This window comes from Cervus canadensis, chromosome 15, assembly GCF_019320065.1.
Source record: "Cervus canadensis isolate Bull #8, Minnesota chromosome 15, ASM1932006v1, whole genome shotgun sequence".
NCBI classification, from domain to species: domain Eukaryota; kingdom Metazoa; phylum Chordata; class Mammalia; order Artiodactyla; family Cervidae; genus Cervus; species Cervus canadensis.
Window position 1 is genome coordinate 67,550,070 of NC_057400.1, and position 22,592 is coordinate 67,572,661.

The 22,592-nt window shown below is 40.3% G+C and overlaps 1 protein-coding gene across 1 annotated transcript; it reads right to left on the reverse strand.

The window, feature by feature from the left end:
- Positions 1 to 1,076: 1,076 nt before the first annotated feature.
- Positions 1,077 to 20,987, reverse strand: SLC40A1 (solute carrier family 40 member 1). The gene is made up of 8 exons (XM_043487823.1): positions 20,850 to 20,987; positions 20,291 to 20,358; positions 15,179 to 15,338; positions 12,922 to 13,037; positions 11,533 to 11,659; positions 4,197 to 4,439; positions 2,740 to 3,393; positions 1,077 to 1,630 (listed from the first exon to the last, which is right to left on the reverse strand). Exons 1-8 carry the CDS (start codon positions 20,890 to 20,892, stop codon positions 1,317 to 1,319), a joined length of 1,725 nt encoding a protein of 574 aa, XP_043343758.1. The 5' UTR covers positions 20,893 to 20,987; the 3' UTR covers positions 1,077 to 1,316.
- Positions 20,988 to 22,592: the final 1,605 nt, after the last annotated feature.

Below are 22,592 nucleotides of genomic sequence, written 5' to 3' on the forward strand. Positions count from 1 at the left end.
AAAAGAAGTCAAGATTTTTTAAATTGTTTTTATATAGAAATATTTTACAAAGATTTTACAACATAGCAAATCATTACATCATACTGTAGAAAGAAGAAAAAGATTAAACCTCAAGAAAAAAGAAAGTGCTCAGCGCAATGTATTGCAGTCTCCATGAAAGTGCATGAACGGTTAAGGCAAAGTATGCCGCTGGTATTGGCATGCTGCAAAATGACTTGCAAAACAGTTTTGAAAAAATATATATAAAAAAGGATTTTTTTCCCTCCATTTTTCTCAAAGACATTTGAAAGGGATACATTTATGAACAGTTTTGCTCTACGACTAGGTAAAAATAACTCCTGGGTACAAAACAGTAAAAGTAAAAATGTTCTACCGAGCATGTTAAAAGTAAATCAAATGATTTATAAAAACAAAACCTTTCCAAATTTGGGCCTGCTTTCTACATTTAACTTGCCAACTCCCTCATGTTCCAAGACAGAGATCATGAAGGATAGTTGTATGAGTTAAGTCCAGATCTTGACCTTCATGTGACTTTTAACTCCTAGTTTCTATGGCCAAACTGCGGGCACGTTTGAAGTCCTCATGCCTTCACTGTATTATAAATCTACCCTATAGCTTTGCTTTTACCTGTAGCTTACACAATAACCATTTTATGAAGTGCTACATATGCTTAATACAATATTTTGCCCTAGCTGATAAGAAAAATACAAAGGTGCTCTCTAAAGTTAAACCATAAACCCTATTAAAGAATTCTAATTAAGTATTTCATTTCTCCACATATATGTCAATCCCTTAACAGCAATAGGACCAACAGGGATAATACTGGTTATCAAACTTTAATCTTCAAACTTGGAAGAGAATTTGTTTTTATAATACAACTGAGAATAAGCTTTTTTTAAAAGTAAATTAACTAGACTTGAACAAGAGTGTTCGGGCAAACTGACATATCTGAATTCTAGTACAGATAATAAATATCTGCCAAAAAATAACTTAATTCACCTGACTAATCCTTCTTCTATGGAAAATTTTACACTCTTATGAGAAACAGGGAAAATCAGTGTTACTATTCTAGTCTCTGTATTTAAAATGAGTTTCTCTTTCTCTATTTTTTTTTTCCTATCCTTAAATATAAGGGAAATTAACCAGCTCATTTCTCCTGGCTTGTTTCCTAACTAGCTTTTGGCCCTCAAGGCATAGCTATGGTAAAACCAGAGAGAGACACCCAGCAATTTATTGGAATTCTGAAGAACAAAATACGCACATGTGCTCTACATAATCTAGTAACATAATCTAGGGGTGGCAACAGCTGAACTGTCTTACACGTCAGAAGTATTAGCTTGATCTGCATCTGTAACTTCTTTATCATCACGACCACAGGCAAAAAGCTGGGAGCCCAGAGTTTTCTGGGCAAACCGGAAATACATGATGTGGCCCATTGCCACAAAGGAGACTGAAATCAGCACAAGCAAGCCGAAAGCTTCAGGATTCGGAGCCAGGATGACCATGATGAAATGCAGAAGATCAAGAAGATAGTTCATGGAGTTCTGTACACCATTTATAATGCCTCTTTCAGATTCAACAACATTTTCTTGCAGCAACTGTGTCACAGTTAAATCAAAGGACCAAAGACCTAAAATAAAAGATATTTCTTAGAAACTTAATTTTAACTTAGAGCCATACATTTCAGACCTATACATGAAATATCTGTTGACATATACAAAATACATACTTAACACTATTACCTTAAAATCACCATATGTATATATATCATAGCTGAATTTTAGAGATTTTTCATTAATAAATACTGTGCTATTACTGGTTTCAAGAAATTGTTTTTACAGCCATAAGAAACAATTCTTTTCTGTGATTATTCATACTCTGAAAGCAGAACTCTGAAATCAGAGACATAATAAATCCTATTATAATTACTAGTATTTTTTAAGTTTAAAATGAACGGACCTAATATATTGTTAGGTTTAAAGTGTAAGGAAACTTTAGGCCATTAATACATTTACTGCTTCGGTTCTAAAGCCCCTACAATAAAGCTGTCTTGCTTTAATATTAATATACTTAATTAATTAATGAACTGCTTTGTATCACAAGATAAATATGGTTTCATTTCAAGAACGAATTCAGACAGAGATAATTCATCAGTCCTCTATTAATGATTACTCAAACTTTCCTTTGTAAGAGGTTTTTACATTATGCCTCCTTTCAGAGCTATAAAAACCATCTGTTTGGCAAAGTATACAACAAAGAAACATCAGCTAGAGAAGAACTCCGAAGGATTTTTCTCTATTGTGTCTTATTTTTTTAAATTTAAACCCCACTTTTTTTAACTTTATTGCATTGAACTATTTGCTAAATTACAGTCCTTTTGGTAGAGTTATAATAATAAAAAGACTCTAAATTACTAAAATTATAATCATTATTGATAATATCGTTTTTAAAATTAACTAAATTACATTAAAAGAGAAAGATATCCACTCAGTAAAAATCTTCAAGCCCTAACCATGTTTTAAGAAAGTATATATACATACACACTCTACAAAATACAGGTTCTTTTAAACTATAAAGTTAAATTTTCATAATAAATGACTGGACTATACCTAAGAATAGAGTGGATTTTGCTTAAATTAACATTCAGGGAATATTTTAGCCCAATTTCTGCTGAATTATCTGAACCTCCATTGCAAAAAGACACTTTAGTTCATGAATAGACAAAAGGAGACTTCTTACCGATTCTAGCAGCAATGACGCCTGCAAACAGCAGGCTGACAGAGATTATAGGCACGGATTCAGAACTCATCTCTGGGACAGTACTAGCAGGAACAGACCCGTTTGACATGTGCGCATCAGCTGTAGAGATGATTTCAGATATTTTTGTAGGTGTAATTGAAAGGGGTTCTGTTTGAATGAACCTAGTACGGATATCTTCAAAAGGTGAAACAGACAAGTCCAAGGGGCTTCCAGGCATGAACACGGAGATCACACACAAGATCAGACAGGAAAGCTGCGCGATTCCTGAGATCAGACCAGTCCGAACCAGGCCACATCTCCGACGCAGCCATGTAAAAGCCACAGTTCCCATTATTCCAGTTATGGCCGATGCGCCCATCAAAATACTGAGGATGGACCCGCTCAGCCCCTGAGTGTAGGCGTACCCTGTAGTGATGCAGTCAAAGCCCAGGACAGTCATATAGAGGAAAGCAAGACCCATGCCCGCCAGAAACACAGACTGGTTGTAATAGGACACCCATCCATCTCGGAAGGTGCGGAAGGGCTCAGCCATCTGAGAGGCACAGCTTGGCTCTTGCTCATGTTCAAGTTCATGGATGTCAGGGTCTTTCTCACCCATTAGATGAGTTCCCTCCAGGGGTTTTGGCTCAGATTCTGTTAATAAAAGACATTATTATTTGAAGGAGGGGACATGGAGGAAAAAGCTAACTACCTTTTGCACAGTAATTTTCTTCTCCCCTCTCCCTCACCCATGGAGGGCATCACCCATGGACTCCCTCGGCTACTACAATAAAGTATGTATTTTCTTTTACTCATCTAAGGATTTCAGCCAAGGAATAAACTCCAAGTATTTACATTATAAACAAAATACTATTGATACTTCTCCCCTCCCCATTCCCCCTCTCTCTCAGAAATTATAATCCCACCAAAGTAAACAGCAGGAAAACTTATCAGATAAAATATAATAATTGTCTGAGAAAATACACAACCTTATTTTGGGGGCCCATTTAAGATTCCATTTGCTCAGAAGCCCAACTTCCTCTTCTCTTCTTGAAAAATGTCCACCTCATATCCTCACTCTCTTCCACTGTCCTACAAAGGGCATGTAACTCCCTTCTTTACAGACTTCTAGGAATTCTCTTCTCTTTCCCCCAGTGCTCTTCCCATCACTATGCTCAACTTTGCCCAGTCCTCAATTAATTGCCCCTCTGTGCCTGCTATTCATGTTAAAAAAAAGGGCCACAGGCCCCATTCCAACTCCTTGAGGTTTAACCTAGATTTGTTCCACAGATCCTCAAAAGACTGGATTTTAACTTATTACCATGTTGATATGGTTAACCTCATGCAGGCCATCATTAAGAACTAAACCTGACATAAATTCAGAATTATTTTGGTCTCAACCAACATATAAGATCTGCAAATCAAAATAAAGGGACTGAACATTTTGTTGAGTTTACCTTTGTATAAATTCAGCCGTTTCAACTCAGTTTCCTCTTTAGGAGGAGCCTTCACAGCTAGAGCAGGGGTTTTCTGGTAAACCTTCCAGAGCAGAAAGTATTCCACACACATGGATACCAAATTCCATGCCGAAATGAAACCACAGCCAATGACTGCAGAGCCAAATGTCATAATCTGGCCAACAGCCATGGGGGCCAAGATGTTGGTTAACTGGTCAATCCTTCGTATTGTAGCATTCATATCTACAGAGAGAGGTGGAGAAGGCAGGGAAGTGTGCAAATCTATCAAAGAGAGACTGCCCACTTACATAATACAACTCATAAACCAAGAGTATTGATTCCTAAGATGTAAATTTCTAAAAGCACTCTGCAAGCAAACTATTTTGTTAGAAAATCAATTGCTGTTTGGAGCAAGTCACATTAAACTTGCCTCAAAAATCATGGTTCTCTAGGATTATATAAATTAGTCTAACATCAGCTTTTTAAAAATGAACTCAATAGTAACTCTACATTCATTTATTTCAACAAGCACTTAGTAAATGCTTATCATGAATTAGGCTATGACAAAAAATGAATACCCTTCCTGTCTTCATGAAGTTTATACTTGCATGGGAAAACAAAGACAATCAACAAACATATAAATACACAGCAAGTCAGAGGTTCATTAAAGACTAGAGTGAAAAATAATGCAGAAAAGGGGCATAGAGAGAGTTCAGAGGAAGGGGAAAACTTCAGTTCTGTATATGGCGAGGTCAGGGAAGAACTCACGGAAAAAAAGAGAACATCACAGCAAGGCATGAAGCAGCAGGAGGCAAAAGAGTGAGTCCTGTGGGTATTAGGGAAAAGACAATCCCAGGCCAAGGCAAGTGCAAAAATCCTGGGGCAGGAGGAGCATGCCCAGAAGAACAGCGAGGAGGACAGTAAGACTGCAGCAGAATGAGGAAGGGCGAGGATAAGAAGAGATGAGGTCAGAGAGGGAGGGACTGGCCCAATCAGGCAGGATCTTAGCCTACTACTTGGAAACCAATTTTTATGCCGAATGACTCAGGAAACCTTTCGAAGCTAATGAACAGAGAGGTGGTACCACAGGACTTGTATTTTTAAAGGTTCATTTTGGCTGCTGTGATGAGAAAACAGTGTGCGGGGGGTGTGTGTGTGTGTGTGTGTGTGTGTGTGTGTGTGTGTGTGCACGTGGGTGGGGCAGGGGTGTGGACAGCAGTGTGTGTGTGTGTGTGTGTGTGTGTGTGTGTGTGTGTGTGTGTGCACGTGGGTGGGGCGGGGGTGTGGACAGCAGTGCAGCCAAGGAGACAGGTGGGAGACGATATGCGGGGGAGCAAGACAGTAACAATGGAAACAGAGAAACAGACACTGGATATAATTTAAAGGAGAATCAGGAAGACTTGAACACAGATTAGATATGGTATGCGAGAGAAAGAGAGGAATTAGAGATGACTCTAAAGTTTTTATACCGAGCAACAATTGGAAGGATAGAGTTTCCACTTACCAAGAAAGGGAAGACTTCAAACGAATCAGGTTTAGACAAAAGAACAAGCATTTGGTTCTAGAGATGTTGACTTCTCTAGGTATACTGACATTCAAGAGGCTCTGTCAAGCAGACAATTAAACATACAGGTCTGGAGTCCAGGGAAGAAGCAGGTACCAGATCTGCGAGTCACCACCAGCTGCTTGATTTTTAAACCAAAGACACTGGCTGAGACCAAGCAACTGAGTATAGACTGATGAGGTCTGCGGACTGAGTCCTAGGCATGCCACTGTTCAGAGGTCAGGAAGATGAAGAGGAACCAGCAAAAGAGGAGAAAAACCAGGAGAGTGTGGTGTCCTAAACCAAGAGACAGCAATGTTTCAAAGAGGAGGAAGTGATCAATTGGCAAGCAATGGTGTTAAGTCAAGAAAGATGAGCATGGAGAAGCAGCTCTAGACAGGTCACACGAAAGGTACTGAGGACCTTAAAAAGAATAATTCTGGTAGGCAATAAGGGCAAATGCCTGACTGAAGCTGCTTAAAGAGGCTGGTCATTGGAAAAGACCCTGATGCTGGGAAGGATTGGGGGCAGGAGGAGAAGGGGACGACAGAGCATGAGATGGTTGGACGGCATCACCGACTCAATGGACATGGGTTTGGGTGGACTCCGGGAGGTGGTGATGGACAGGGAGGCCTGGCATGCTGCGGTTCATGGGGTCACGAAGAGTCGGACATGACAGAGCGACTGAACTGAACTAAAGAGGTTGGTGCCAACTCCAGGGGACACCATTTCTATTATATTCTAAGTGAGTGGCACTGCCTAGCTTCACAGTGTGAATGTTGCACCCCCCTCCACCAGCCCTGGTATTATGGAAAGCAAGGCCCCAACCAAGCAAAGGAATTGGAAAGAGTGAGCACAGATATTTCTTTTTGTTAAGTTTTGTTCAAAAGGAGAATAAAGAAATGGGAGTGATAGAGGGGGTAAAGAAGGGCATTTTTAAGATGAGCAATGTTACAGCATGTTTATATGCTAATGTGAATGATACAGTCGATGAGAAAGGATAGAATCTGAGTCTCCTCACAGGCGGCAGAGCCGTTCTTAGATAGGACCACAAGCAATTCACAAGTGTAGGTCACGTAAATGGCTGTAGGTACAAGTGGGAAGAGGCACGTGAAGACGGGAGCACATGGAAGTTCTCTTCTCATCTTTCCATTTTCTCAGTAGAACACAAGGCAAGGTCATCAGAGAAAGTGAAGATGGGCGAGGCGGTACTGAATGTACGAGGAAAAAGTAAGACGCTGTCCTTTAGGAAAGTGGGAGGAGGAAGGGACCAGAGGAAACTGTATGATCATACAGCAGCACGAAAGGGCCAGCTTGAACCCAGTGGTCATGAATTTTAAGTGAGAGCAGTGAGCAAAATTGTGCTTTTCTTTTTTTCACCAGCCATGTGCTACCATGGAGAGTTGGACTTAAGCAGGATCTTATGAAAGGAGTAACAAAAGGAGAGGAGGCCAAGTGAACTGAGGGTGTATACTAGGAGGCATTCATATGGTTGGAATGACTGAATTTGGAATTTAAACTGGGTAAAGAGAGGAGACAAGAGGGGGTCATTGATGCCTTACAGGTGCCAACCAGGCTGGCGCATTGCTGTGACTGGGGAACCAGGAGGAGTGAGCTGATAAGGCAGGAGGTATAGTTCAAGTCTTGGATGCCAAAGATTGAGATTAGGGAAGGGGAGGGTTTAGCAGTGATAACAAGGTCTTTGGGTAGGACCATGGGAACATACAGCTGAGTTAGAGTGGAGGACAAGACGCATAAAGGAGAGGAAGTCAAGAAAATAGCCTACTTTCTCATTTTCTGTCTCACAGAGTAGAGTGAAAATTGAGAAAGTCCTTATCAATCACGTGGGGCACCTTGGAAAAGCATTATATGACTAATAAGCACATTAACAGAAAACCGTCATTATTCTTTCTCTCACTCTTCCTGGTCCTCAACTGCCTTCCAATTAGTCCTATGCATGCAGAACGCCTCATGATAACAGGAGAACTTTGACATATTTCACCTTTCACTTGAGAAGCAAAGGCAGTTTTCATTGATCTTATACATAACCAATTTTGCAGAGGCCTCATTAACTTCCATCTGCCCCTGCTAATAATTTCCTAACATGGAAATGTAGGATTGCTCCTAATAACTCAACAACTTGAATCCAAAAATCAAATATTAATGAAAACATACACTTGAATCTGAAGGCCTCAGAACAACAATGAAATGTAATTAAAATGATTTGTTACTTTTTCACTACCTCCCTTTTCAAGAGCTCATGAAACTTCCTAATGCCACCAATTTCTTTTCTTTATTATCAAAATTTAGAAATTTCTATCTGAGGAAGCTAATCATGTTTAGATGCAATGTAGTATCAGAAAAGAGATTTCATTTTTCTGAAGCAGAATTAATTAAATAAGTTTTGAAAAAGACATAAACGTTTTACTGGTAACACACTAGAGAAGAACTGGTCCTCTCAATGTGCAAACATACTCTTTTTCACAGGCTTGTATTGATTCTTACACAAACACACAAATGTGTGCTCATTTAATTCCAATTAAGTGTTTTCAGCTGCAGCTGTGACAAAGCGGACATCAGTAACCACTTGCTGTTATAAAGGGTATATATCTTGTAGAATAATAAAGAACATATTTGCTGAGTAAATAGCACCTAGCAGGTTTGTCTACCTCAAATACGAAGACAATTTTCAGTCAACGGAGTCCAAACAAGAAATATATCTACCTTACTTGATCAAGCCAACCAGCAGATGTTTCTCGAGAATGATGGACAAGAAAAATCTCATAGACTATGAACAAAAAGCGATTAACAAAGGAAATGAAGAAGGAAATAAAATAACAGATGGAATAAAAAGTCAGGGAAAGGAAGTTTCAAACAGATTTGACAGGCTAAGGGTCATGATTCAAGAGAAGGCTTTAATAAGACACTAAATCAAGTACTTAGACAAATGAGTTGACAGATTAATTAACAGTATTTATGTGGAGAAAGTACCTTTCCTGGAGCTGTCTAAACTGGATGGTAACAACTATATTTTGACCTGATGTCACTGAAATTAGAAAACTTTTCAACCTTCCAGGGAATATCTCTCTTGTTCTTTACCCTCAGTGATACAACTTCCAATTTTATAAACTACTCTGAAAACAAGAAACATTGGGGTGAGGGATTGGGAGCAACTAGCTTCCAGCTGACAACCGTCCCTCTTCACGGGCACACCCTTACCCCGTCACGTACATTTTACACACACGCACACGTGTGCGTGATGCACATGAGCTCAGCTGGTCCCACCCAGCCTCCTGCTTGGTTTTAGCAGTCTTTGCCAGCAACCTCAAAAATCGGCCTGCATGAACATAAATTACTCCTGACCGGACAGGTGTGTATCTGTGTACAGAGACACAGAACCAGAGGTGCCGCGGGGGCAGCTGGAGTCCCCTCCTGCCACACCTTCCCCCCCTTCTCTTCTGCTTTTCCTTTGCCCTCCTCTTTTCTCATCTGTTCTGTACCTCTGCCTTATAGCAGGAATACTACCAAAAATCCATGGTGAGAGCCTCGCTGACCCCCAGGATGGAAGAATTATCTGTTCCTATTTTGAAGGACCATTTTCAATTAGTTTTTAAACAAATATGGAGGTCAAAACTTGAGGAAAAACAACATGGAGGTTTCCTTCTTTAGGCTCTATCCTGTACTTGCGGCCGAATTTGAAACAGCACCACTTCCTAAACTAATTCACAGTGGACAAGAGTTCAACAGGCAGCTTACTTCCTTTCTTAAACTCCAGAAACTCCAGAAGGTTAGAAAACAGACTGGTTAGCCTGGATTCTTCCATTATGCAATGATTCCTCAAATAAAGAAAGACAGCTGAGAAGTGGCCAGTCATATTTTTGTTGCTTTCCTGGAATATCACTTTATAGTCAGAAAGGTCCCAGAAAACTACATGGGATCTTTGTTTTGTTACTTATTTATTTATTTAGATATTTAGCACAAATTAAAGATTCTGAGTAACTTTCTCTTTACTCAGGGCTTTTTTTTTTCTCCAATTATAGACTCTATAGACTTCACAGAGTCAGCATGAGTTAAGAAATTCAGATAAGAGAAAGAAAATCATCTTAAAAGCTAACTTTTTCCCCAAATACATTTCAACAGATATATGTGATCTATTTTTAAAATATATCCTTTTGTACCCTTTGAATTTCAAAACATTGGCATACATTAACATCCTTAAAATAACACACTAAAAGAGAAAGAAAATAACAAGAGAAAACACCAAAAAAAGGACAAAATCTTATCTTTTAATTCTATGTGACAAAAAGAGATGGAGTTATTTCCTGTTGGTAAATGATCACAGGAAGAAAAATCAGTGAGAATCACTACTTTAGCTCCAGAGAGAATTTTCTGCAATACAGGCTTTCCTGTGCTAAATGCATCTTCCATACTCACTGGCCTCTAAAATCACTGTGGTATCTCTATCTGAAGCGGTATTATTACTGCTATCACAAAGGGATGACTTAAGCAAATCCTTCTTTTTCTTCATGTAGACCTTTCACAGATTTTGCTCCCTTTCTCTCAACTTCCTGTCTTTTTCTTTTAACCACGTGTCTAGTCAAAGTTGCTTGCTAACCCCAGTACTTAATCTTGCCTCTGTGTCCTGGGATAAGCCACTAAAGTGATCCGGAATGGTCTTGTCAGTCAGGATGGCTGGCAATGAGTTTGTAATACCCATTAATCTTAGTGACTAGCAGAGTTGACTCAGCTGACCTGATCAGTAAATAAGTGTACATTCCTCCTTTACTCTGCGCAATTTCAATCCATCTGTGTCTGGGTGCTGTATGGAGTAAGGGGTGAGTAGGGAATATTCAGTAAGGTAGGTTACTCTAAGCCCAAGTATTACTGACGTAATGGATATATTGCTTTGTAAGCATTCTTCAGCCTTTGCCCTCTTGTACATTTCCAATGGACAACTAAAATGCAAGCTTTGGAAGACCTACATTCTATCTATACTTCTTTAGTGTTTATAACAGCTGTTACAGTGCATCATACATAATGTAGTTAGAGTTATCAATTAGAACTTTAAAGTTGAAGGAATTAATGTCCAGAGTCTATCCTAGAATCGTGTGTGTGTGTGTGTGTGTGTGTGTGTGTGTGTGTGTGTGCTGCATATTCAGTCACGTTCAACTCTGCCACCCCGTGGGCTGCCATGTGCCAGGCTCCGTCCACGTAGTTTCCCGGGCAAGAATACTGGAGCGGACTGCCATTTCCTTCTGCAGGGGCTATTCCTGACCAGGAATCAAACCCACATCTCTTGCATCTCTTGCATTGGTAGGAGGGTTCTTTACCAGCTGAGCCACATATTTGTTTCTATTTGTTTGGATAAAAATAGTATCCACAATATGACCAATAAGTACTGAAAATAATAACCATAGTATGAAGATAAAATTCATGTCAAATATTCACTGTTTTAAGTATTTGAAAGAAAAAGCTCAAAAGAAATAGTCTTCTATTTGCCAGGTTTTCATAGAATAAAAGAGGTCACTAGACTATAAATTAGTTTCTTAACAGTGAGATAAATCTTTGCCAGGTTTTCATAGAATAAAAGAGAAGGTCACTAGCCTATAAATTAGCTTCTTAACAGTGAGACAAATCTTTGTGCTGAAATTGATAATGTAAGAAAAAGACTATGCTTTCAATTTAGTATTCCTTAAAATTACTCAGAAAAAAGGCTTAAGCCTCAGTTATTACCACTGATTTTAAAGTGAATCCTAATATAAACCATTTGGTAGAAAGAGAAAAGCAAATTACCTGCTAATCTGCCTCTGTCTTCTCCTGCAACAACAACAATCCAATCCCTTTGGATTGTGATTGCGGTAGCAGTACTGGCCAAGTTTGCAATATTTGCGATCGTGATGATCAAGATATAGCATGAAGTCTAAGGAATTACAGGAAAAACATTAAACTGTCAGATTTACCACACTGTACCTACTGGTCTTTGGTAGCATAATAAAATCTTAATTTAACTTCATAAATTATAAAAAATCATCTTACTTGTAGACATGAAACAAGATAGCAGTGGTCAAGTTAAAGGGCATAATATCTTTCTAATCTGAATCTTCTGTGGTACAAAAACATGTTGCGTGCTCAGGCATGTCTGACTCTTTGTGACCCATGGACTGGAGTCCACCAGGCTCCTCTGTCCATGGAATTCTCCAGGCAAGAACACTGGAGTGGGTAGCCATTCCCTTCTCCAGGGGATCTTCCCAACCCAGGGATCAAACCACGTCTCCTGCGTTTCCTGCTTTGACAAGTAGATTCTTTACCACTGAGCTACCTGGGAAGCCCCATCTGTGGTATACATGATACAAAATAGTCATATGCACGTTTATATGACCTAGTTATCACAGAGTGTTAACCTCGGGGTAGTTTTTAATTCCTCCCACAAATATGTCCTTTGGAAGAAACACTGAAGGGGAAGTGAAACGTCTTGCATTTAAATCAGAGTTCAGACATTTTCCAGTTGCATGACAACAGGCAATCAGCTAACATCATCACCTTGCCTCACTTTTTCATCAACAAAATGAAGGGAATAGAGGAGAAGGTTTCTTGTCCATCTAGCTTTGGAACTCTACAATATCAATTCAAATATACCTAAGAAGATTTACTAGTGACACCAAATTTATTGTTTTCCACTACACCCATCTCTGTGCTCTTTTCCGTCAAGCTATCATGAAATTAAAGTGTGAGAAGTTATCTACTCCATGTCCTCAAATACAAATACCAATTATTATTGAGGACCACAATCATGACTGATTTATATACATGGATAACATTTCTTATATGGTGTGAACAAATTGTAGGTTAATACTGATGACCTGAAAGCTAGCAACTGGATTATGTAATAAACTCTTTGAACTGCCATTAAAACACAAAAGGAAAGAAAACTAACAGAATAAAATTTAAATTCAAACAACACACAATGATGCCTGTTACGGGCAAAAAAAAAAAAAAAAACAAACAAAAGTGGTAGGGGTTATTAAAGTAACATGGATCACAGCCTTGTCTAACTCAATGAAACTATGAGATTAAAATTAACCTATTTGTAAAATGACATTCCCTAGCCTCAGAGAGTTTTCCTCTTTTATCACTAACAGACACATCAATTTTCTGCCATCAAGAATCTTATTGAGAACTTACAAGAACCCATCCATGGTACATAGTCAGAAGCTCGTTCTTATGTAGGAAAACCATCATCAGGATGACTCCACACAGGATGACTGAAACATTCTGGATCACCAGTGAAGTCTGGGCCACTATACAGAGGGAGAAACAGTGTTCACACACCAAAGTATCTCAATGGAGCTGCTCCCATTCATGTATCACTGTTTTACTGTATTAATGCATATGCAAATTACAAGAAATACAAACATTCCTACCTGAACTATTTCTAGCAAGACCCAGCATATCACATCAGATCAGTAAAATTTGCAGACAGAATAAAGAAGTACTTCTCATTTTCCCTGATAAAGCCATTCATAATGACCGCATTTTCATTTATTTTCTTGAAAGTATACTGTCATAAATAGAACTATATTAGATAAACAAGATTCATGTCTCAGCCCTTTGTAGCTTAGGCAAAAATAAGAACGTGGAAGAGGCTAAGGAAGAGGTCATGGAATTCATGACCTCCTAGATGGTGGGCTGAATTTGATAAGATCGTACAGATAAGTAGGAAAGATATAAAAAATTGCCAAGAATAAGGCAGCAGTGTGTTCCTTTTAGAACACTAAAGCTATTTGCTTTGCTATGAAATTCTAAACTACATCTTTCCTCAGAGAAAATGCCAGCTTTCTGAGAGTGAGGCATCCGTGTAGACAAGAGCTGACATAAGCACAGGTCAGGATCCAGGGAAGTCTTTCTTTTGCCACTCGCTGCAGCAGATGATCTAGGGCAGCATACTTAAACCCTTGTGTCTGTGTCTATAAAGTGAGGATATAATACACATCTATCTGCCTTCCTCACTTTATGGGGTCATTATGATGCTCAAATAAAATACTCATGAAAGCACTCTGAAAAACACAGAGGGTTGTATATGAAAGGTATAATTATAGCTCTTGCCTTGAAGGACAGTAAAGCTCATTCTGGCTTGGAAGGCTATATCAAAGCCTCGAGACAAAACAAACTGCTTTCTGAAATTAGTATGAAATAAAATCCCAACATATAAGTCATTCTTTTATTGTACAAGGCTTAAATATCAACTGAATGAGATTCTTGGCTTTCAGAACCCCACAGACCACAGGAAGGGTAGACACGTGAACAGATAATTATAAGAGCATAAGTGAAATAGCAGAGGTATTAACAAAGCTTTAATGGGACTGCAGAAAAAAACAGTATCTCTAGTTAACTCAGCCTAGAGACATCAAAGATTTTCATGGAGGCAGACACGAGTTGATTACATCGAATAAGTGCAAGATTGCTATCCCACTGAACTCCTCTTCATCCAACTCAACATTCTTTCCTAACTTACAATTTCACTGTTCAACAATCATAAGATTAAAGGTTTCTATATATAGCATTCCCATGCCCCTATGTATAATGATGTAAATAACTGGGAATTTTTTCTAGGACACAAAACCTTTTTCTATATGTTCTTTGGTCTATTGATTCTCAAAATAAAATAACGTCCATCTTGGCCATTTTACTAATAGCATCAAGTCCTAGAGTTTGATAATCCAGTTGCTTTCTAACCAGGGGCCGTCATCCTGCATTGAAAGAAACAGATACCTCAATCTTTCCCCAATGACTAAGACAGACATGGCCAGGTCTTAGCATTATCAACTGAATAATTCTGGGAAATTCTGCCCTGAATTTTATCCAAATTGCTCTTATATTCTGAATAACTGAACTGTTCTCTTTTTCTTATACAATACTTAATGATTTCAGTATTAATGCTCTAATGTCAGTATACTACCATTTCTTCTTTTTTCTTAAAAAATTAATAATTCAACTCTCTGTGATCAGATGCTCTTTTTTAAATCCATTGTTTTCACTTCCCCTACACACCCGCCTATATGAAACACTGTACCCCAGAGGACAGATGTTAAAGCTGTCCCAGGAACATTGTATTAAATGAACTCCAATGCAAGTCCTGGTTAAAAAGATGCCAGAGTTAAGTAAACTTTTAATGTTTAACATGGTTCACAGAAAAGTGCTATGATGTTAACCATTAACATTCCTAATTTATGAACAGCCAAAAAAGATCCCTCCCCAAATCTATAAGCTCAATACCCTGATATCCCATCTTTCTGTAGGAGTCCCAGGACCCTCCAAGCAGGGGTGCTGCCACTGAGCACCCCACCACTCAGAGAGGGGCTGCAGAGGGTTCGCCACCGGGGTTTCTCTCCAGCGCAGGCCCTGGTCCCATGAGCACAAAGGCTCCTATGACACCACTCACCCTTCAGTCTGGCATTCTTATCCACCCAGTCGCCGATGATGGCTCCCAGGACCAGCACAGAGCCTGCCACCACCAGCCCGTAGACCGCCGTCAAGAGCAGGCTGTTCCCGTAGAGCTCCACCAGGAACACAGACACCGCGAAATGCCACATCCGGTCCCCCTGGGGTCGGAGGAGAGAGAAGAGGTGTTCATAGAGTTTGGGGGTGCGAGTTGCTAGTCAATCATACTCAAAAAGCTGCTTTCCTGACAGAGGAGCACTTTCCGGCTACATCAGGAGATTTTCAAAGTCAACAATTCCTCTATGGATTCAATGTGGTCAGGTGTTAAAACTCTTCATCCTGGCACAGTGGAAAATATTCCTGCCCAATTACTAAGTAAACCTGAGAGGAAAAGCATATTAATGGAACAAACATACTTATCATTCCAGAAAAGCATACAGTTTCCAAGTTCAAGGAGGATTTTTTGAGGTAAAACCTGTTCCCTTTTTTTGTCAGGTTTCTAGCCAGGCCTTGGGGTGAGAGGCATGAAGAAGTTTGCTACTGAAGCAGAATGAAACTATAGTATTGTAGTTTACAAACATCAGTATGCCTTGGATGTCAAGTAAAAGCTAGTTTCCCAATTTGTAAATGCTAAGAATGCACTACATTACCTTTCAAGTTTCTTTTACCTATAACATTCTAAAATCTGTGTTCTACTTCACAAATAAATTTCAAAGACCTAAAACATCAGGACAATCAAAAAGATGAAGTTAATATGTTCAAATTCTGGCACCACATGAAGATGTCAGAAATAAATACATAAATAATTTTAACATTTTGACATAGATGAGTTTTAAAAGGGGAAAAAAAAAAACTATTTCTTCTCTCCAGAGTATATAGGAAAATCTGGAATTCACTGCTGCAAAACAAGTAACAGAAACTTTCAAATGAGTTGAGCCAAATTAATATGTAAGAAGTCTAAAATGGACTTTATTTTGAACTTTTAGGCCCCATTCCTGACTTGTAAGGTTAACCTAAACCAGGACAATAACGTTCTATCATAACCTATCCCTATGAGAAATCACTACAGGAAACTAAATTCCCAGGCTAGCCTCCATAGTTACGGATTGGAAGTAGTACTACATTCCTAGTTCTTTCCAACGTCTTAACATCCTCTTGACAAATTTAGTGTACAAGGAGCAATGTATTATCCTGCTATGTCATATGATTTTAAACATTTAATAAAGCCAAGACAACAATCTGATGCATCTAAAGTTAAACGGATATGCATACTGTAGCAACCATTTACAATAAGCTTCATGTAGACCAGTATTTCTCAAATGGGGGTGATCCTCCAGGGATCACTTAGCAATGTTTGGATCTATTTTGGGTTGTCACAACTGTGAGGGTGGGTTTACTACTGGCATCTACAGTCCCTACAACAAAGAATTAATCAGGCTAAGACGTCAATAGTGCCAAGGTACAGAAACTTTGGTGTAGAGGGTTTAGAACCTCTATTTAGAACCGCAGTTGAAAGTTAACATAAGAGTAGGGCCTTGAGGGATGGGGTGAATAAGGACAAGTAAACGTCTGGAAACCAGTGGAAACAGCATGTTTGAAAGACTGATTCTCACTTGATGGTCTGGAATGTGAGCTCTAGCACAGGGCAAAATCCCAGACTAGAAACACAGCAAATAACCGTGCAATCAACAAAGTGGACGCGCAGGGGGTCCTGGCTGTAAATGAGTGCAGAGTGAGACTAAGTTATCAACTATAATGTTCTGGCACACTAGATCTGTTATATGAATGTTCCAGAAGTTTGAGGTTTAATTAGTACCATAATTCACATTTCTCATACAGCTTTTTAAAGTTTGCTTTGATAACAGAAAATGTCTTCCACTTAAGTAGGAATAACGTTTCAAATACCATTGTACTAAATGACTAAAAATATATGATACAGCTTGTTTGAAAACAATAAAAAGACAATTTATACAGTAAGATAAAAATGTCAATAAGAGTAACAAATTAACCTATTTTCTTAACCTTTAACATGAGAAGTAAATTTAGATTTGATTAGAATAAAATGGGATGAGGAGAGCAGAGGTGCTTTATCCTAATCTCAATCCTCTAAAAAGACAAAAACACATAAATGCCTCAAATGATAGCCTGCCTCCATGAGAGAATGTCCTCTTTCCTATCATAAAGAATAAGAAATATTATTCCGATTGCTTCTTTCTTTCCTTTCTTACACTTATTCTATTGAAGAACAGTTGACTTTCTATGTTGTGTTAGTTTCTGGAGTACAGCAAAGTGACTCAGTTACACATTCTTTCTCACATTCTTTTCCATTACGGTTTATCACAGGATATTGAATATAGTTCCCTGCGCTATGTAGTAGGTTCTTCTTTCTTTCTTTGTTGTTTTACTCCTATATTTTTTTTCCAAAAGAATCTGTTTAGGTTTTTTTAAAGACGGACTTTGAAACAAGTGCCACAAAAGTTTTCTCTCTTGCCACCTCCCTGATGGAGAAGAGTAAAACTGCTCCACTTGCTCCAATTTCCAAAGGCTTAGGCTTTAAGAAGTAACAGACTCAACATTCACCAAGCGCAAGAATCAGGTAAAGTCTCTGTAAACATTGACCAAGCGCAATCGCAGGCCCACCCACCCATTCTTTCCTAACCTCCATTTCCTGCCCTCCCACAAGCTCTCATCAAACTTTGAGGATTTGTTTACATGTTCATCTACTTCCAGGGCACTGAGCCAAAGGCCAAATGAATGTCATTACTGCACTGAATACTTTTTGAGAGGCTCCTATGTACCCAACCATACTGCAGGCATTAGAAATTCAGCAGTACACAAAAATCAAGATCTATATGTTCATGCTGCTTGCATCCCAGTGAACAGAGACCTAAAGTAAACCCAGAGTAGGCCAGGTGGTACAAATGCTAAGTGGAAAAATAAAGTAGGGTAGAGCAGGAAGGTGGCATTTTGCATGAAGCAGACCTATGAGTAGAAATCCAAGGAAGTAACAGCTGGCGCCATGCAGACATCTGGCAGTAAATGGAGCCAGTCCATAGCATGATGCATAAGATAGTAACACTGGCCACCTTTTTTCACTGCCTTACACTGTTATCTTTTTGTAATTAGATACATTGTTTAAAACCTACACCAAATTACATCATAAGTTTCTTGAAAACAGGATTCACTTCTTACCATATTTTGTATTCTGATAGCACAGAGTAAAATATATTGATCCACTGGCAGAAAGAAATGAAGTAAGAAACAAAAAGCATTCAACTTCACACAAATCTAACTCAATATAACCTTCTACCCTAACACCTATATACTCAGAGTACAGGAAACCGTGGGCGATGGATAGATAGATTTGTATACACATGCATATATAATAAATAAGCACATATATTTTGTTGCAATAAAATCAGGCAAAGTGTCAAACAGGAGACAATACTCAAAAGGCAGAATTATCTAGCCTTAGAGAGCATTCCTTTTTTGCACTCTTCTGCACCAAGAAGTGAAAACCCACTAAACCTTACCCGGCTGTAATTGCTGTGTTTTGTTTTAATCCAAGTTTCCCACAAGAACTCCTTTTGCTCAATTATCTTTAAGACTGGAGTAAGCATCTGTCATTTTTCTTTGTGTTTTGTAAGACAAAAAACAAATCCTCCTGGAACAATCACAGTTCCACTCTTTTGGCAAATCTGACCTGTTAACCTACTAACGAAAGGTCATAAAAATCTAAAACTTAATCAGTATTTGGAAGTTAGGCACCTTCTTCCCCTAAGAAATAGGTCCAGATCACAAGATAAGCATTTTAGACACTTACGTCTATCACTTACCACTTTTTAAAAAAATACTCAATACTACTGAATTAAATTGGAAGAGTAATTTAATTGGATTTAAATTAATTAAGGGCAGTTTCACTCAATTTCTACTTAGAATCATCAGTTACCGGAAATGAAACTCAGGCCAAGTCTACTTTGTTTACATGTATTTGCAGAGTCATCCCTGTCTAAGCCTCTGGGGAGATAGAGGCTGGCCTTTCTAAAAAGCCATCTTTGAATTGCTCTTTCTTAAAGAGCTGATAACCTAGCTTAATAATTTCCCAAGGGCATGGGTACGGATTTCCTCATACTATAGTTTGCATTCATGTCTTAAGGATGATCCAATAGCAGTTTCCAATTTAAAAAGAAAATAACATTCACAAAATTTACTCTCAAAATTCCTTCTCCTTACTTACAGTTCTGTAAAACAGAAACTTATGGTTCTGTAACTATCACATATGACACATGAATAGAATATATTCAGATTTATTGCTTTAAACAGTAAGACTAACTGTTTAATTTAAAAGATTTTATCCATCAAAATGATTTAATAATCAAAAACACATCTATCATCCTTTGGGGATTATTCTTTGGGGTCGGGGGATGTTGGTGAAGGAACCCAGGCCTACAGAAACAGTGGGACTCTTCCAAAACCACATAAGAAGTCAGAGGGTGACTTATCAATCAGCTGCTGATTTTCATTGGATGATGGCTTTTAAGATAGACTGAGATGTCTCACACATATCTAGCTACAGATAACATTTGAAAAGACCAGAATTTTCATCACTCATATATTTGTTCTTGGGGTCCATTATATTTACATTAATCTTAGAACTGCTATTTTTAGCCTGTTAGTCATGCCATTATTCTACTGTATTTTCATAGTGTGGTATGCTGGAACTTATCTTAACAAAAGAAAATAGAGAAATACCTTAAAATATGTAAAAACAGAAAGTAATATCAATGAGACATTCATCCATTCTTAGTAGCAGATATTACCCTTTACTAAGCCTTGTAAGGCAACATACAATACAAGATAATCCTGCCTTTTTTAATCCTGTCTTCGGAGAGCTGTTGGTCTACATAAAGTATGATAACCTAAAAATTAAGTAGCATTCACCAACACCTATAGGAAAACATCTTTGGTGAAAACAACTTACAGCATGTGTGTCCAATTGATTTCTTCAGATGCATGACAAAACTGGAAGATGGCTTAATACAACTGGCTCAAATGAAAGGAAACAAGAAATTGGGCAAGTATGTTGTAAGAATTACTGTAGGTCATCACTTACCCAAGTAGACAGAGAATGACCAAGATAGAGAAGGAATTTTGCAGAGGTCAGGTAGTTTGCCAAGGAGCCTGCAAAGATACACAGTGGGGAGATAAAAAGCATGTTTAGTCCCTTGAGTGAGCTGAGGTTGGAATGCTCATTCATTTGCTCTTATTAAATACAATTATTAAAAACTGCTTTGTGGGGCAAACCATGTAGATTTCATCAAGCCACCTAGAAACTGATGGGGAGATGAAAAATTCAGCATGACCTATTATTGGTCAATACCTGCAAAACTTCACATACAGTGACCAATGCTCTTGTTTCAACAGTCTTAAACGCCATTCTATTTTTAACAAGGCAATCCCAAACCGTCCAGTCGATTCCATCCTCCTTTGTGTGCAAACTCCTTTCCCAAACCTTGAAATTCCTTTCTTCCTTAACCTCCACCAAAACAGGAGTCAAAAGAGCTGCTAAGCACGCTGGTTAAGAGCTGAGCCACATTCCTCCAAAACCTGCGTGGAGCTGCAGGTCTCCAACGAACCAACCTGTTTCTACCCCATGCGTGGGCTCAACTCACCACAGCATCCTCCCTGACGGCTCTGCTGGCTTGTCCTGGTCATGGCACCAGACGCCCCCCGCTTGTTCTTCTGCTGTTCCTGCTGAGGCGTTTGTCACCAGGAGTGCAAGAAACTGAAGAAAGCACCGCCGAAAACACAACAGCTCTGTGCAAAAAGCCTCCGACGACGACTATGATAAAAACAAAAAGGAAAACGGCCGGGGGTCTTCTTTTAGTCTTCTTTCCAAACTTAGCTAACACTGTAGCTGAAGTTGGAAAGGCAAAGCCTTATGGAAGCGGGTGGAGGGGGCTCAACAGGCCGTCCGAACCGACTCGGGAGCCTGCACCGCCGCCGCCGCCGCCGCCGCCGCGGGCCGGGCCCGGGCCGCCACTTATACGGGGACGGGGGCGGAGCTCCGGCCGCCGCCGCGGCGCGAGGCCAGGCGCCCCGCAGCCTTCCACGCCCTTCCTAGGAGTCGCCGCCCACCCGCGGCCCTCGGGGCCGTCTGGCCGCAAACGACCCGCGGGCCTGGTGGGGCCTTCGCCGGACGAGCTGAGCTCGCCGGCTTCCCCGCCCTCCGGGAGGCCGCGAGACGAGGTCGGGGAGCCCGGGCAGCCAGCCGGCTGGGCGGTGTCGGGGCAGGCGAGAGCCAAGGCCGGGGCCGGGCTGCAGAGCCGCGCTTCGCACCGGCGGCCTGGTCGGTCGGGGAGCGGGCTGCCGCCGACGGTCGACGGTCGTCGTGCAAAGCGCCAGTCTGGGCTTGGAGGTGTGGGGAAACATCCCCCCCCCCTTTTTTTTTTAAACGAAAATCATTTTTAATATAGATAAATAAATAGAATCCGTGTCACGAAGGCCGTTTTCCTGGCCTTCCCGTTCCGGCCCGCCTGCGGGCAGAGAATGTCTTTCCTTCCCAGGACCTCATAGTGGGGCTTCCCTCAAAGAACCAGAATCAAAGGGCAGGAAGGGGCGCCAGGATCAGAGCCCAGCCCTCTTCAGAGGAGTCAACGGAGCCTCTGGAAAGGTGAAGTCCCGAAACGACGTAGGGACCCAGCCCCAGCCCCAGCCCAGAGCTGGGGGCTCCATGTCCTTCCTGGAGGAAGCACCCAAGCGCTTCCTTCACCAACAACCTTGCTTCTCCCTCGGCGCCCTCTGAGCCCTGCCCGCACCCACATGGCCATTCCCCACCTCTCCTCCAAGCGGCCCAGGATGAGATAGGCAGTGACCAGGAATACCGGTTATCCCAGTTGTGTCCCTGTCCAGATAAAGCCATTCGGTGGCCTCCTGGAGGGGCTAGTGAAAAACTCTAAAGAACACCAGACTTGAACCTCCCTTGACTTTTCCACCCCATCCGACCACCTCTCTGCCAAAATCCCTGGAGCCCCTAAAACCCCCAGGTTAAACTTACCTGTCTCAGTCTCGCCGAAACCTGGGGGCTGGACTCTACACATTGAAACCCCAGCCAGATTCCACTCCCTGCAAAGGCCAGACTGCCACCCAGTAGTGAAAGGAGACAAGTGAATATGTGCCCTGTATCTAGACTCTCAGTCAGGAGCCCCAGAGGTCGGAGGGGCGGGGTGCAGCTGGACTCCGTTGGGATGTGGTCTGGAGGTCAGAGATAGGTGATTTACAGTTTAGCTACTGCTGTTAACTGCCTTTATCCTTTTCAAGCCCTCTTTCCCCCCGTTTCTTTCACAACATTTTCAAGTCCTTTCTCTTCACTCCTAGAGAGGTTTTGGTTTGTCTTCTAAAGTTGGAAAATAGGG

What these genes read in the sequence shown, in the direction of transcription:
- SLC40A1 (XM_043487823.1), bottom strand. Translation starts at nt 20,892, where the DNA reads ATGACCAGGACAAGCCAGCAGAGCCGTCAGGGAGGATGCTGTG. An exon ending in GTCATTCTCTGTCTACTTGG is followed by an intron (nt 15,339 to 20,290) that starts GTAAGTGATGAC and finishes CTCCGACCCCAG; the next exon opens with GGGGACCGGATGTGGCATTT. An exon ending in AGACAGAGGCAGATTAGCAG is followed by an intron (nt 4,440 to 11,532) that starts GTAATTTGCTTT and finishes CTCTCTCTGTAG; the next exon opens with ATATGAATGCTACAATACGA.